Source organism: Halichoeres trimaculatus, unplaced genomic scaffold (genome assembly GCF_033239565.1).
Source record: "Halichoeres trimaculatus isolate MK-OKI-2021-1 unplaced genomic scaffold, fHalTri1.1 fHalTri1_scaffold_6, whole genome shotgun sequence".
NCBI classification, from domain to species: domain Eukaryota; kingdom Metazoa; phylum Chordata; class Actinopteri; order Labriformes; family Labridae; genus Halichoeres; species Halichoeres trimaculatus.
In genome coordinates, this window is record NW_027437184.1 from 4415441 (window position 1) to 4430773 (window position 15333).

Genomic DNA, 15333 nt, shown 5'->3' on the forward strand with positions numbered 1-15333 from the left:
AAGAAACAGAGTCAGTCTTCTCTTGTACCATTTAAGCTATCTTTATTTCACATTTATTTGTACACAATAAATACAGTTAAACATCCACTGGTGTGTAAATATGACACTCTGCAGCATTCGCAGAGCTTACAATGAGGGCAGTTTGTCACTGAATGTCAGATCCAGACTTAACGTGGAACCAGGACCAGCGGCAAGTTTATAACTTCTCTATTGGGAAAGAAAACTTCTTCTTTAATCAATACAACAGGGTAAATGCAAACTTCAAAAATAAGTTTGATGTCATTCAGATCTCAAGGAGATCAACGAGAACACAGCGACATGGCTGACAGATATCTCTTTTCCTCTGATCGAATTGAACTAAGGCTTTTATACTCTTCTTAATCCTAATTCTAAAACTTAAAATCAACAAAAAGGAGAAAAACAATGTGCTAATATTTGTACAGATATCCATCTCCAAGCTCTCTGTAAACTATTCATGGTAAAACAATACAGATCAAACAGATCTCAATCTCAAACAAAGACACTACAAAGACTATTCAAGGCTAAATATTGAAAGAGCAGGTTAAAGGAAATGTTTCATACCAATACAGCTGGTTAACCAAATGTCAAACAAGAAAAATTAACAAACAACGTAGCATCCACAATACTGAAAAGGAATAAGAAGGCATCAAAAAGTGCTTCACTATAACAGTTTAGAGTTTTATCTTTAAAATTAGACAGCTAGCAGCTCAGGATGGTTTCCTCCTTTTTGAAAATAAAGGCTTTTTTAAACTGCACATCTTCTTCGTGTAAACTGTCACCAACTGCAACTTTACCCTCAACAAACCACTGCTCTCACCAGCGAACTTCACCGGTAAATATTTCTGATCTCACAACACAAGAGAAGAAAAATAAAAAGTTTAACTACGTTTGTACGCACTATGTTCCTCCCTTTAAGAGATTTCTTTGCTTGTTCAAAGAAAACATCACAAAAAGGGGCTGAAAACTAATCAAAAAGAAGATACAGGGTACATTTTCCTAGGAGATACTTCCTACTGACAAAACAATTAAAATTGCCACTTTTCCCTTGTTTGTGTAACCGCGGACGGTTACGTGTGTTCGAGGAGAGGACCAGCCTCGTCCATGCTGGCGCGTTTTTTTGATCGGCTTTTGGTTTGTGTTGAAGCTTCATGTTCAGAACGTGTGATGAGAGAAGACCGGGCCGAGTATTACATTGTTGCATAGAAGAAAAACCCTGCGGTGAAAACTGGAAAGATTGGAGTCTCAGAGCAGCACAGGAAGTGATAAAGTGAGACATGACTGGCTGAAAATTCTTGTTAATTAACATCACTATGTATTCATTTACATATGTATGGAGAGTGCTGCAGGAATAAAAGACAAAAAAAGCCAATCAATTGGTAAAAAATCGTCTTAGTGATCTTTGAGATAACTCCTCCTGCACAAATTGCAAAAATAAGACGTAAAAAAATCCTCCTTTGACTAAAATTGAAAGTGTTTATGCCAAACTATTATTCGCTGATAAGAATAATAACAATTTGTAGCACTGCTTTTGAACAAAGGCTTGAAAAAAGGCAATCAATGCTTCTTTCTCCAACCAAAGGACACCTAAATTAAAGTGCTCTGACACTTTAATTTGGGTTTTTACGAGTCGTTTCTCAGCCTAGAATAAAGCCAAAATGCTTCAGCTGATTAACGTTTGAGATTCAGAAACAATTAAAATCAAATAAATTGTCTTGATTTTTAATATAACATTATTCTATGTACGGATAACACCTTGATATTAATAACTTGATGTTTTTCTGCACATGCATGTTGTATCTTTGACTGCCAATCATCACTATTTAGGAACAAGATTCGAACAGAGTAGGTTTTAGAAAAAATCCCAAAAGGATTGATATTTAGAGACGTCAATATGAGACAGTGTGTGGGTTATTTAGTCAGGACTGTAGGAGACAGGAGGATGTATAACTGTCCATAAAAGTTTTGAAAAATGTCCTTTTCACTTGACAAAAAGAGGATCAAGTGAAGGAGCGGGAGGAAGGAGTTAAAGGAGTCTAGAAAAGAGAAAGGCACGTTACTCCTCCACAGCACACTAACCCTGTGAGGTGTTGTGTGAAAAGACAAAAGGACAAAGCGTCAGGCCTATCCGGGCCTCCAGGTGTCTTCGAGGGGTATGAAGTTCCTCAGGTTGCCTTTGGGAGTCCGTTTGGAGGCACAGAACCGCCGAGAACCGTCCGCTCTGAACCGAGCCTTCTTCTTTCATGCCGTCACCACCAGGGTGCGGATTTTAAACCAACGTGATCTCAACCTCCTCTCTCCGCTTCACCTGCCCACGAGGGTGCTGCTTGGGGGGTGGAGGAGCAGCACGGACCTGCAGAGATCCAGCGAGGGGGATGTTAGTGAGCAGAAAGAAAGAAAACAGAGGAGTAACACTAACGTCTATGCACTCACAGGTCTGATGGTGCTGGCGCCGCTCTCTGGGTATTTTGGAGGTTGAGGAGAGCCTTGAGCTGGACCTGAGGAGAAGACGACACAGGTTACATCACACTTCAGGTCAACTTACAGTGGGGAAAATAAGCATTGAACGCGTCAACTTTTTTTCTCATCACATTTATTTCCAAAGCTGCAATTCAAACAAAATTTCTACCAGACATTGGTTTTAACTCAAATAATCCACACATGAAAAGAAATCACAACGTTCAGGTCCATAAATAATGATTATGGTGAATTAAGTTCGACAACACAGGAAAAAAGTATTGAACACACCATGGAAAGGCTGTATACTTTGGCAAGGAAATGCACCATACCACCTGAAATCTGTCAGTAATTATTACTTCAACTTCCAATTAGTGCAAACCAACATCAGCTGGGCTAGAGCAAATTGATGGTCCTATAAAAAAGGTTGTTTTTTCACCAAGCAGTTAAATAGCACACACCTCATGATGGGTAAAGGCAAAGAGCTCTCTGAAGACATTCACAACCTGATTGTTGCTCAGCATCAGAATGGAACTGGTTACAGACTTATATCAAAGCACCTGAATATTCCAGTCAGCACCGTTGGGGCCATTATTCACAAGTGGAAGAAGCACCACCTTACCATCAACAGGCCACGCACAGGAGCTCCTTGAAGATTTCTGACCAGAGAGTCAGACAGATAGTCAGAAGAGTACTCAACAAGCCAAGGACCACCCTGAAAGTGCTCCAGAAAGACTTGGAGGCAGCAGGTACAATTGTTACAGAGAAAACAAGAGGCAATGCACTCCACCGCCATGGCCTCTATGGACGCTCCGCCCGCAAGACTCCATTCCTCAAGAAAAGGCATGTTGAAGCTGGTTTAAAGTTTGCTAAACAGCATCTTGACAAGCCTGTAGAATACTGGGAGAATGTTGTCCGGTCAGATGAGACCAAAATTGAACTTTTGGGCTGTCATACTACAGACCATGTTTGGAGGAGAATCAGCCAAAAAACACGACACCAACAGTGAAGTTTGGAGGTGGAAGCATCATGGCATGGGGTTGTTTCTCATCTCATGGTGTTGACAAACTTCATATAATTGACGGAGCAATGAATGGAGCCATGTGTGTTGAGTACGTTGACGCGTTCAATACTTATTTTCCCCTCTTTAAAAACTGGACTTAAAGTCAAAGCAGTGAATCTTACTCTGATAGGGGCTTTTGTGAGGTGCTGGTGGCGGCCGGTGATGCCCATTGTGATAGGAGGGCGGTCGACCAATGGGAGAGGCTGTGGCGCTGCAGGGGCTCGACTGAGGAGAGGACATGGTGGGGGTCTGGAGGGGGCTGCTGTGTAGGGGCCCCGGCTGGAAGGGACTGCGAGGGGAGCGGTCACACTGAGCCAGAGGGGAGGGGGACGCCTTGAGGGGAGGAAGCAGAAGATTAAAACCTAAACTTAACTTAAGACAAAAGAAACAATAACGGGACATTTATCACTAGGGGTGAAAGAATAAAATTGAGAATTTATAGATTTGTTGTCAAAAAAAACCTTTTTTTTTTCAAATTTGAATTCTTCATTTCAGTCTTTGTTTATAGACTGGATTGGAAAAAAGTTACCACTTTTCTCCAGCAGAGGGCAAAATGTTTCTCTCTGACTTTATGGGAAAATATGGCTCCTGATAAAGTCTGAAGTCATTGTCATTTAACTTTTTCACATGGTCTGGTGTTAAAAAAGCAAAGTGAAAATAAAAAAATGGTATTGTCGAAGAATCAAAATTTTAATTGTGTGAATAGCATATCGTCCCAGCCCTCTTTATCACCCTGTTCCCACACTTCAGATTTCTTAAATTATTGGTAAAAGAGCCTAAAATCACACCTGTGTGCTGCCATCTTTGTGTCCGTCACCGTTCTCGCTGCCTCCGGTCAGATCCTCCACGAGTACGGCAGGAAAGACCCCAACAACACCGTTAAACTCTCCCTCCCAGAAACCATCGTCCTCGTGCGTCTCTCTGCTCAGAATGCGGATGATGGCGCCTTCTGGAAACGACAGCTCTTCGTCTGTTTGTCCTGCGTAGTCGTACAAGGCCTTTGCAAACGACACTGGGAAGTAGAAAAACAGGTTGAATATGGATGGAAATACACAAACGTATCAGCTCTATGAGCATTTATTTAGTAGAGTTACTCCTCACCACTGGAGTCTCCGTTAACAGAGCCGGTTGGTATTTCAGTTTCAGGTTCAGTGGAGTTACTGGAGGAGTGGGATCGAGCGTCCAGAGCAGCCAGAGCCTGCAGCATGCTGAGTAAACTGTTAGATGAAGGCAGCTGCAAGTATTTCTCTGGGACGTAGCCGACCTGCCCGCTGCGGTTTCTGGCCTGGAAATACAAATCAACACAAACAATGGTGACACTTTGTCGTAAATCAACAAAAACAATCTAAAAGTCAAAGCAAAACTGAACGGGGAAGGTTGAAAACACAACAACATGTGGTGGCAGATTTACCTTGACCCAGTCCTCCATGTCTCCATCATCAATAACCTCCAGGATTTCCTGCTCCTCGATGGTCAGTTCATCAGGCTGAGACGCCTGGAAACAAAGAAAAAAACAGCTTTTAACAATCAGGTCAAACGGGCTCACTGTGGTTAAAACCAAGCCAGCAGAAAACACATCTTCCTTAATCACTAAACTCTCAATGCTCGGAGTCTCTGTGCTGAAACTGTTTTTGTAAACAAGAAACAATACGAGAGAAACCAAACGCCACAGCTCTGACTTTTGTTGCAACAGTTTCAGAAAATCCCAACTGGAGTTCAACAACACTCTAGAGGATGTAAATCATGGTGATGTGAGATTAACTTCAGATTTTTATGATGGGTTTTCATGGCAGCTGTTAGTGGCTCGTGTTTTGATTAAAACTATGTTGCAATCTTTTATGGACAAATAAATATTTAAAAAGTTTTTGCACAATTATTCACAAGCGTGCATCACAACCAAAGGTCGCTCTGGGTCATATTCTGCTGGTACCTTGTAGGAGTAGAGGACTTTGCAGGTGAGCGGATAGTTCTTCAAGGTGCTGGAGGGGCTGGAGCTGCTGTCGTCCAACACTTCTCCACTGTCCTCCATCTCCTCCTCATCCTCTCGCTCCAGATCTGCTGTTCCCTGCAGAAACATGGTGAGTTCAGAGTAAAAACCTGTTCTGTTCAAACTGAGCTCAACCTGGCATTAAAGATTTGATGGGTGTTGGGATAGAAGTCTTCTTACAGAGAGTGAAGGATCATGGGTATTGAGGTTGTTCCAGCGCTCGTTCTCCAGCTCCTCCATCACCTGGTTCATGGCGCTCTTCAGCCACGTTTCAACCGTGATCCCCGCCTGCCGCAGCAGGTCCAGACGAGCTTCAGCTTTCACTTTGACCGTCTGAGATTAAAAGAGGAAACGATTAATACAACATTGGGTGACACAATCATTCTTATGAAAAATGGAGACGAGATTAATGAGGATGGGGATGGGTACAGAAACAGGTGCTTTTATAAAGGGGTGACCCCATCAGGATTTTTGCCACCAAGTTCAAGTCTGAGTCATCTGATTTCGAGTATCTGCCAATAGGGCTGCAACAATTAGTTGACATAATTGACTTGTCCACTATATAAAATTCATGGACGTAATTTTTAACAGTCGACGCGTCTTGTTATTGTTTTTATTGTTGTCGTCAAAAGGTGAAATCAAATACTAGGGCGTAATGCTCATCTGTAACTTCAGTTCACAGCATGAGGCTCCACGCTAACAGATACTTTTGTGGGGAAAGATCACTCAGTTCATACAGGAGGAGTATTAATGAGGAAAAATCTCCGCGCCCTGACGGCGATGAGCGCTGACGGAGGCTCTGCATCTCCGGCTTGAACAGCCTGACAGCTCCCGGTGTTTAGCGCTCCTTTAAGTCTCCTGTTCAGGATCTGAGTCACAAACTAGGGTCAAAACTCTCCCAACTTAGCCCATGTAGAGAAACAAAACTTAACGCATTGTCATGAAGAGCTGGGAGTGAGTCCGACGGGATCATACAGAGAGTGAAGCAAACCCCAATGAGCAAATAAACATTAGAAAATAAGCCCAAAGTCACTAATGAGTGGTCTGTCCAACACTGTGTACAACAACTTAATTTCCTTGTTACCTGCTTCATTCATTTTGAGAATTATTTTGTTTTTGTTTTTTTTTTGTATTGTACTTATATTTTTATGTCATCATGAAAGAAATAAAGATAAACAAACAAACATGACACAGGGCTGACCAATCAGAGGTGAGAACCTAACTCTGGGTAAACGCAGTGAAAATGCAACACACAGGTTGAATTTTTAAAGGTCTGCACATTTTAAAGGCCACATTAGGTTGAAACACGAAATAATCGTGATTAATCAACTAATCGAAAAAATAACCAATAGATTATTCCACATTAAAAATAATCATTAGTTGCAGCCCTATCTGCCAATTCAGAGTCCTGATCCGATACTTCTACTCTACTCCCATCGTGCTCCCAGCTTAAAGCTCCTGTCATGTTCTGCTCCACGTTACAGCATTCAACCAGTAGTGTAACTGCAGGAAGGTGACGTCATGCCCTGTATAGTTTCTGTGTGGAGCTGAGACGGTCTGACTTTGTACCACCACATAATGGTAGTAAATACTGACCTGTCATTTTTACCATTTGTTTTCTAATATTAGAGATCTGATAAAAAAGAATGAGAATGAAAATGTATATTTACACCCGATCCCTGATCGAGTCCGTAACCACATGATCAGCCCTGACTTTCACATTTGAAATGATACAGTACCATTGTCTAGTACCTGGCAATCGGTACCGGTACTCAATGGTACCGATTTTCGGTACTTTTTGTGTTTTTAAATGGTAAAAAATACTAATGAAATGTCTTTTTTTTCAATTTTATATAATTTTTCTTCAATATTTAGCCTTATAATACTGTGTTCACATCTAGCACGGAAAATTGCCTACTCTTCCTCTCCCTCACAGTCACAAAGATGCATCACAGTCACAAAGATGCATTTAAGTACCTAAACATGGCATCTTTTGATTTTTCATGAATCTGTACTTGGTACTCTTGACCGAATTTAGTCGTTACCCATTAAAGTACCTAATTCAGTACCCATCCCTAATGGGGACATTCCTACTTTTATAGGCACAGACCAAATTCTGTCTGTAGTACTGAGTACAGATTCACGTTTATCAAACGGTACCATGTTTAGGTCCCTAAACGCATCCTTGTGATAGTGAGGAAGTGGAAGAGAAGGCAATTTTCAAAGCTGGACATGAACACAGCATTGCAGGGTTATATATATTGAGAAATACATATGTAAAATTGAAAAACTCAGAGATTTTATTATCTAACAAATTATTAATTATCAACAGATAAAAACATCAAAAAATGCAACCGTTGAGTACCAACACCAATTGCCAGGTACCGGACATTAGTACAGTATAATTTCAAATGTGAAAGGTCTCCATCCCTAATTGAGGACGATGACCTCATCAGCTCCTGCGCTGTTAAAGAGTGAGACTGTTTTACTAATGGACGGAAATTTACTATACTAAAAATCTTAAACACATGAAGAGTGAAGCTAAAACCCTTTGTGCTGGTTTTACTGATGCTTAGCTTTCAAATGCTGCTCTGTAATTTCACAGTGTGGCGTTTTTTACTTTTAATGAGCACTTCTTCTACCACTTCCAACCAGCAGGTGGAGCACTGGGGCCACTTTTCGTAACATGACACTGATTGAGAAAACAGAGAAACTTATTCCTTACTTAATAACACACATATACCCACACACACACACGCACACTCTCCCTTTACCTCTGCCCTCCTCAGACTCTGCCTGGCCACCTCCATCTTGGTCTCCAGCTCACTGTTGTTCTGCTCTGATGAGTCCTGAGACCCGTATTCCTCCAGGGCCTGAAAATCAAAAACACAAAGAGCCGATAATCACAACCATCATCCTTACTGTATAAAAATAACACATAAACACATCAACTTCAGAGCCGCTGAGACATTTACTGAAGATTGAGCTTCACTGGGGACGGGGTGACTCACTTCCTGCCTCATGGAAACCGATTGTTTAATCCTGGAAAAAACGTCACGGATGGAGTTTGGGAATCATTTATCTCCTCTGGTGGACTTTCATAATGATCCAGAAAGGAGGTTATTGCTTTGAGCTCTTATCTCTTGCTTTATCAAGTTTTCCTTCACACATGCTGGGAGATTTTATGATCTCTGGATCTGCAGTTATCAGTCCATCGACCTGCTGCTTTAGGGTCAAAGCCAAATCCCAAATATAGGTCATTTACAGGTGCTGCAGTGATGCAATACAGCAGCCTCGTAGTAAAACTTTGACACTCATTAATGTGCAGTAGGGTTGGCTGGTAGAGGTTATTTTCCATTCTGCATCCTCATGTCAAAACTTGGTCAAAGTGGCATACAGGTTACAACTCTGTAATGTACACACTCCAAAAACTTAAAATGACAAGTTTCCACGAATAAAAATGACAACCAAAGATTCATCAAACAAGAAATAACAATTCGCTTGATTCCAGTTCTAATTTAATGAGCCGAAAACTCTCTCACTGAGAACGTGGAAAGAAGAAATATCACATGAGCATGCATCGCATTTGTAAGCTCAGGCGTAGATGGGAAGAGGAGCTGGAAATGCACATACCGAGGCGGGTATTCAGGGAACAGGACATAGAGAAGATATGGTCTATCACCTCTGGTGTGCGTCTAGGACTTATTCAGTTTAAGATTTTATACATTTCTCAAAATCCAGACGATCTAAGCCAGGGGTCTGCAACCTTTGCTTTCATAGGAGCCATTTTGCCTCTGGTCACTTGGATTAAAGTCGTTCAGGAGCCACAAAATCTACTTTATCTTCATAAAGTGTATAAAATTTTAGTATCAAGAATAGTTCAAATCTAGTGAACAATTAACAAAATGAAGAGTGTTTTGAATTTATGAATTTGTGCATGTGACGTCTTGGTTTTTTATTTCAATGAATTTGAAAATATATTAAAAAAAATTGAAATTTCAAAAATGTGCAAAAATTAAATTATTTTGCATTTTAAAAATTTGCCAAAATTATTTTATAAAATGCAAAAATTTTAAACGATTTTGAAATTTTAAGATTAAAAAAAATAATTTGAAATTGCTTAGTTTTCAAACATTTTTTTAAATAATACTTGATTGGTTTCACATATTGATAATATTGCCAATCTCATTACTTTTTAGAGTTTTCTAGTGTTTTGCCACATATCAAGCATGTATATTAAGCTGACACATTGGCAGTTAAATGAATTAAAATCTGTATTTTCTTCCAGATTAGTCTTTTTGTAGATGTAGTTATCTTCCCAGGGCTGTAAAACTTGAGGTTAGCCACAGGTGCATGGAAAGTTGGTGGGCTGTTGATGTTGTAGGAGGTGAAGTAGAGCAGTGGCAGGCTTTATTGACAGATGGGATGAAGATTTAGTTCAACTAAATGTAAAAAAAAATATTTTATCCAGTGTCAGTGTCTTTAATAATCATCACTACCCCCTGTAAGAAAACTAAAATTCTTTATTTCAATAATATTTTTTTAAAGATACAAGCAGCCACTGCAAAGGAGTCAAGGAGCCACATGTTGAAGACCCTTGATCTTTCTGAAAGTGGAAGACAAATATAATAAATCTCATGGCTCTCCTTGTCACCTTAGCCACATGTTTTTTTTTCTTTGTCCTGATCTGAATGGTTTCTGGGTGGGTTATTTCTCTATCATGTACACTGTTCTGAGAGTAAATATCAAACCTTGTCCTCAAATTTTCATATTTGGGATTCCTGATACTTCACATACACCTAACTCTTCACAAAAACAAATTATAGCTTTTATGTCCTTAATAGCTAGGGTAACGAGACGTTCCTAATTGCTGCTTTGAAAATCTGCTAAATGTCTTTCTCTTTCCTGGTGGGTCAAAGACGCCATGTTTTTTTTTAAACTTGAATGAATTAAATATACATCAAGAGGATGCACAATGAAATTTTTCCACAAATGGCAACCCTGTATTTCTTATTTCACTAGTTTAAAGTTTAAAGGTTACACCTGACAGATTGTGTGCCTGTTACTTGTGTACTTCTCATGTTGCACAAATAACCAGTTATATGAGTGTTGGTCATGATGAGCTGTCAGACTGTGCTCTGTCATTTTTAACCTAATCTTATTTTCTCAAACATTCTCATCATTTTTGTTATCTTTCATGTGCATATATGACTGCTTATGAATATATGTTTAAAAGAAGGAAAAGGTAATTCATATTTCTGTGAATGGAGATGTTTTATTGTATTCTCTTTTTAATAAAAACATATTTTAAAAAAAGAAAAGAAAAGATGTTTGTAAAAAATGGACTGGAAAACTTGCTTTGCAAATGAACAATGAGACAGTTTGGGACAGTTTTCGTTGCATTGTATTGCATTGTTGTATTAACCAATTTCAGTTATCTGATGCCTGTTTTATGAAGTTTAAATTACCACCGATCTGATCTGTACTCACCCTCTGTGTGTGGATGATGCTCTTGTATTCTCGAGCCACGCGAGTCGCCCATTTCCGCGCCTCTTTGTCCAGACTGTGCTCCTCCGCCGTTCCACTTTCCTTCTGCAGGTGGGTCACCTGAGAGAGAGGAGTGAGAAAAGGCAGGTGATGGAGATGAAAAGAGCCAGAAACAAAAAACTGCAGGATCTTCTTTTGGTCTGAGCAGAATACCCGACAAATGATCCAGGAAGGATGTTATTTGCAATACAGTCGTAACAAAGGGCAAAGGAAACACATTAAGTGATGATCCACAGGAAGTCAGACTCGTACCAGTCAGTCATTAGTTTTTACATTGTGTAATACCTGTTTTTGACGTCAACCAATATTCTTTGTCTGAGGTTTTTCAGAGCTGGATCTGCACTGAGGATGTTTGTCTGAAACAAAACTCCTGCTTTCCTTCGATTGCCTCACAGAGAAATACGACTAATTTCTGTCAGAAGTTTCCAAAATAAGGTCTTGCTTAACCTTAAAGAGGACATTGCGGTTTTCAAAAACGTCTGGTAAAGAGAAGCAGCAGTGTGAGTTATGTTTACCATTTCTAAACGTTGATGAGGCAACTTCCTCTACATATTACAGAACAAATAAAAAAACAGAGACGGGGGAAACGAGTGTTTATCCGTGTTAGATCTGTTTATCAGGACTGATCCTCCTGCTCGCTTTAAAGCAGTTAATCCTTATTTAAAATGTAAACGAGGAAAAAAAATCACTGAAACAAAACTCGATCCAGCTTCTCTGAAAAATCTGAAAGAGAAGGGAAATTAGGATCACACTGCTTAATCTAATTTTAATCTCTCAGATCTGATTTTTCTGTCTTTATCTAATAAATGTGACTTAAGAGGCCTGCACATGACAACAGCAGTGTGTGTGTGAGCGCTGTGAGTGTGTGTGTGTGTGGAGGGCGGGGAGGGTCATTGCACTCTGATGAGGCCCACTCACAATGCCTCCTTTTCACAGCTGGGCCGTTCACAGGGCCCGGCCTACCTCCTGCCCCTCCCTCACAGTTCAGCTCTATTCCTCACCGGATCCCTCCGTCTGCTGCGAGTGGCGCGGGGCAGGAGGGCGAAGGGGGGGAGGGATGGAGCAGAGGGGAGAGGAGGGAAGGCTCTCCACCGCTAATGTTTTCTTTAGGAACAGGCTGCTGCTTGTTTGACATCCAATGAAAACAACGCCGGCGTTTGCAGTTTGAACAAATTGTCCAGTGTTGTCCGGTGGAGCAGAGGACCGGGGCGAAGGAGGACCGGCAGAGTCGAGCTACAGACGGGCTTGGCTGAGAGAGGAGTGTGTGTGACACTGACAGCAATGCATTACATTCATGTACAGGAGTCACCATTAAACCGCAGCATGGTTTACACAGCAGGGCCGTCTTTAAAGGCTGATGATAAAATATTTTTGGACTGAAGGTGACATTTATGAGAGGTCTGCAGAGGGTAAAATGTGATGGAGTGACCGATGTGGGTGGAAAACTGTCAAATATAGACTCCAGGTCAGAAGACTGTTGAATTATTGACAGTCGTATGAAGATATAATTAATAGACGATTGATAATCAGGCCAGCGATTGGCTTTGACCTGTAGGGTGCACATTTTATACATGTACATCTCAGGATCCAGAACATAATAGATCCTTGATTTTAAAGTCTTATACAAGCTGTGTGCTGTAAAATATAATGATACTATAAGAGTTGAGAACTCTGTAAACTTTATTAACCACCTTTCGATCAAAGTTCACAAAGTGCAACATCATTAAGGATGTGTATTGATAAGATTTTATCAATACCAATGCTATTATCCATTCCTCTTATATAATTCTTTATCAGTTCCTCCTGTGAATTTTCTCCGTCAATAGAGTTTGATTGAAGTTATAAATAAATAAAAATTGCGTAATGTAATGAAATGACAAGACAATCGTCAAGCTAGTTCTGTCACCTGATAAAAAAAAAATCTAATTAATCACAGGATTTGTAATCAATTAATCGAATTAATCACATTTTAATATCATATCTGCTTAATAGAGATGTCCCGATATCACATTTTCACTTCCGATATGATACCGATACCGCAGCATTGAGTATTGGCCGATACCAATATTAATCCAATACGATATCAGCATTAAACATACATACTTTTATGACTTATTTTTTAGTATGTCTGTCGTGTTAGAAAAGGCTTGATTAAGTGATATTATTCAAACAAAGAACAGTAGTCAGCAACAGTAGGTATGAGGAAAAACTGACCTGTTTATTATTAACCAATGGGTAACAGAAACTGCTTATATCAGAGATTTTAGATGCATTCCGATACGATGCCGATACTTGTTTTTTTTGCTGATATCGGACCGATATCCGATATCAATATCGGACTGGGACACCTCTACTGCTTAAGGTCCACAAATAAAGAATCTGAATTCTAGGACATTACGAAATTGTAGAGCATGACTGATCAAATGAAAACACGAAGAAACATCTTTTTTAACTGGTCAATATTACAATGCCTGTGTTCACTGCCATTGACATTTATACACAATTTGAATGCAACCATTCACTGTGTCTATAGAAGTAAATAATGTTTTTCAGCAGGGGGAGGCGGGGTCTGGAGGTGCTTGTTGATCAAAATACTGCTCGTAAACTACTGTGGGTGAGAGCGGTGCGCTCTTTGGATGAGAGCTCAGCATGGATATGAGGAGAAGATGTGAGATGACAGAGACATAGCAAGACGCTGCAAGTCAGAAAAATTCAGGCAGCTCACGCTCCAACTGAGGACGTGTCGCGGTAGTTCAGAGAGAAAAAGCGGCGCCATCGTGAGAAAAGACGACGGAGATCATGGAGAGGATCGGTTGCGGTGTAATTCGTTAATCTAGAATTAATCAATCTATCTGAAGTGACAGCCCTACTTACGATATTGATGGATTGAATCATTTCTACTCAATTCTTAACAGGAACTGGTTTTAGATAGCCATATCTAAACATTATTTATGTATTCTTCCTTTTCTAGAGCAGAGAGAATAAGATGTGAGGTCAATCTCCAGGTGTTTGTTTCACACATTTATTACCAAGACACTGAGTTTGGACTTTAATCTCCGCTGCACAATACCAATGTAATAATTAACTTTTTCATTCAGTGCTCATTGAGATATCTGAGACCAGTCAGAAATGTCAGATCCACTGACACAGGGCACATTTCTGAGATGAATCCAGGCTGCAGGCATTGACCCACTCAGCCGTCAGCATGCCACTGATGAACTACTTGTTCCACTTGAACTGATCTGGGAATGTAAGCTAGTCCGAACCAATTTAACCTTCATCTGTCTGACTGAATTCAGCTCATGACATCAGCTTTAACACAGTGTTTGATGTCTGGGGTTAGGCTCCCCATTAAGTCCTGGACATAAGGCAGCTGGTGTGATACTAAAGAGAAACTTAAGACATGATGCACTACAAACACAGTTACATTACAAGGTTTTTCTTGTTTCAAGGAATAAGTCATTTCAAAAGAGCAGAAAATACCTACAAGTCTAAGAAAGAGAAGCTAAAAATCTGCATAAGGAATAAAGTCAGTTTCATAATAATAAGTAAAGTTACACCTTGGCCAAGAGTGACGCACACACTGTTGTGGAGACATGACTCTAAAAAAGGTGTGCGTTTGATTTGAGAATAAATGGAGGTCAGATCTTTTTTTAACTCTACTTTTCTTCGAGAAAACACACTTTTACCGGATACAACGGAACAAGGTGTTGTTTGAAATGTGACAATAAGCAAACTTTGTGGGTTTGTACCGCAGTACCTAGCTACATTTAGCTCTCCTCACAGACTGGTGCTCTGAGACGTGTCCATACTGTGTAACCTTAGTGAGTCCCTATAATGACCTGCCAGCACTCATCTACCAATCAGAGCAATCGTAACCTGGCCCTCCAGGTCAAGATAGACTCTCAAGTTTGAACAGACCACTGCAGAATAACTGCTGACTGTGGGTTGGAATCAATATTAGCACAAACAGATTAGCCATTTTAGCCTTTAGCTCGTGCTCTATCTCTCTCCTATTTATCTTTCTTCTGCTCCTCTGTCCTTTTTCTGTCTGACCGTTAGGCTCCAGTATCCACCATCACTACAAAATTAATCACAGAAATCGTTTTCAGTGGAGAAAAACACAGTTCTCTGTTCTCTCTACTAAACTCCATCAGTCGGCGTGGTGTCACAGAGACTTCTGCGTGGCATAAATCAGTCTGGCCCAACCAATCTGATCAGGAAGCCAAGAAAAAGCATTTAGAAATAACTTATATTGGTG

General features: G+C 40.2%; 1 protein-coding gene across 1 annotated transcript in view; it reads right to left on the reverse strand.

Annotated features, from left to right (window-relative positions):
* Positions 1-32: 32 nt before the first annotated feature.
* The window catches only part of LOC141791999 (F-BAR and double SH3 domains protein 2-like), a 39814-nt gene continuing 24513 nt past the window's right edge, over positions 33-15333 (reverse strand). The window contains exons 11-20 of the mRNA XM_074672745.1: positions 11016-11132; positions 8300-8398; positions 5706-5858; positions 5469-5603; positions 4950-5033; positions 4640-4823; positions 4327-4550; positions 3661-3871; positions 2452-2516; positions 33-2371 (exon numbers count right to left, since the gene is read on the reverse strand). Coding sequence (XP_074528846.1) covers positions 2288-2371; positions 2452-2516; positions 3661-3871; positions 4327-4550; positions 4640-4823; positions 4950-5033; positions 5469-5603; positions 5706-5858; positions 8300-8398; positions 11016-11132 — 1356 coding nt within the window. The 3' untranslated portion in view covers positions 33-2287. The remainder of the gene's footprint in view (positions 2372-2451; positions 2517-3660; positions 3872-4326; positions 4551-4639; positions 4824-4949; positions 5034-5468; positions 5604-5705; positions 5859-8299; positions 8399-11015; positions 11133-15333) is intronic.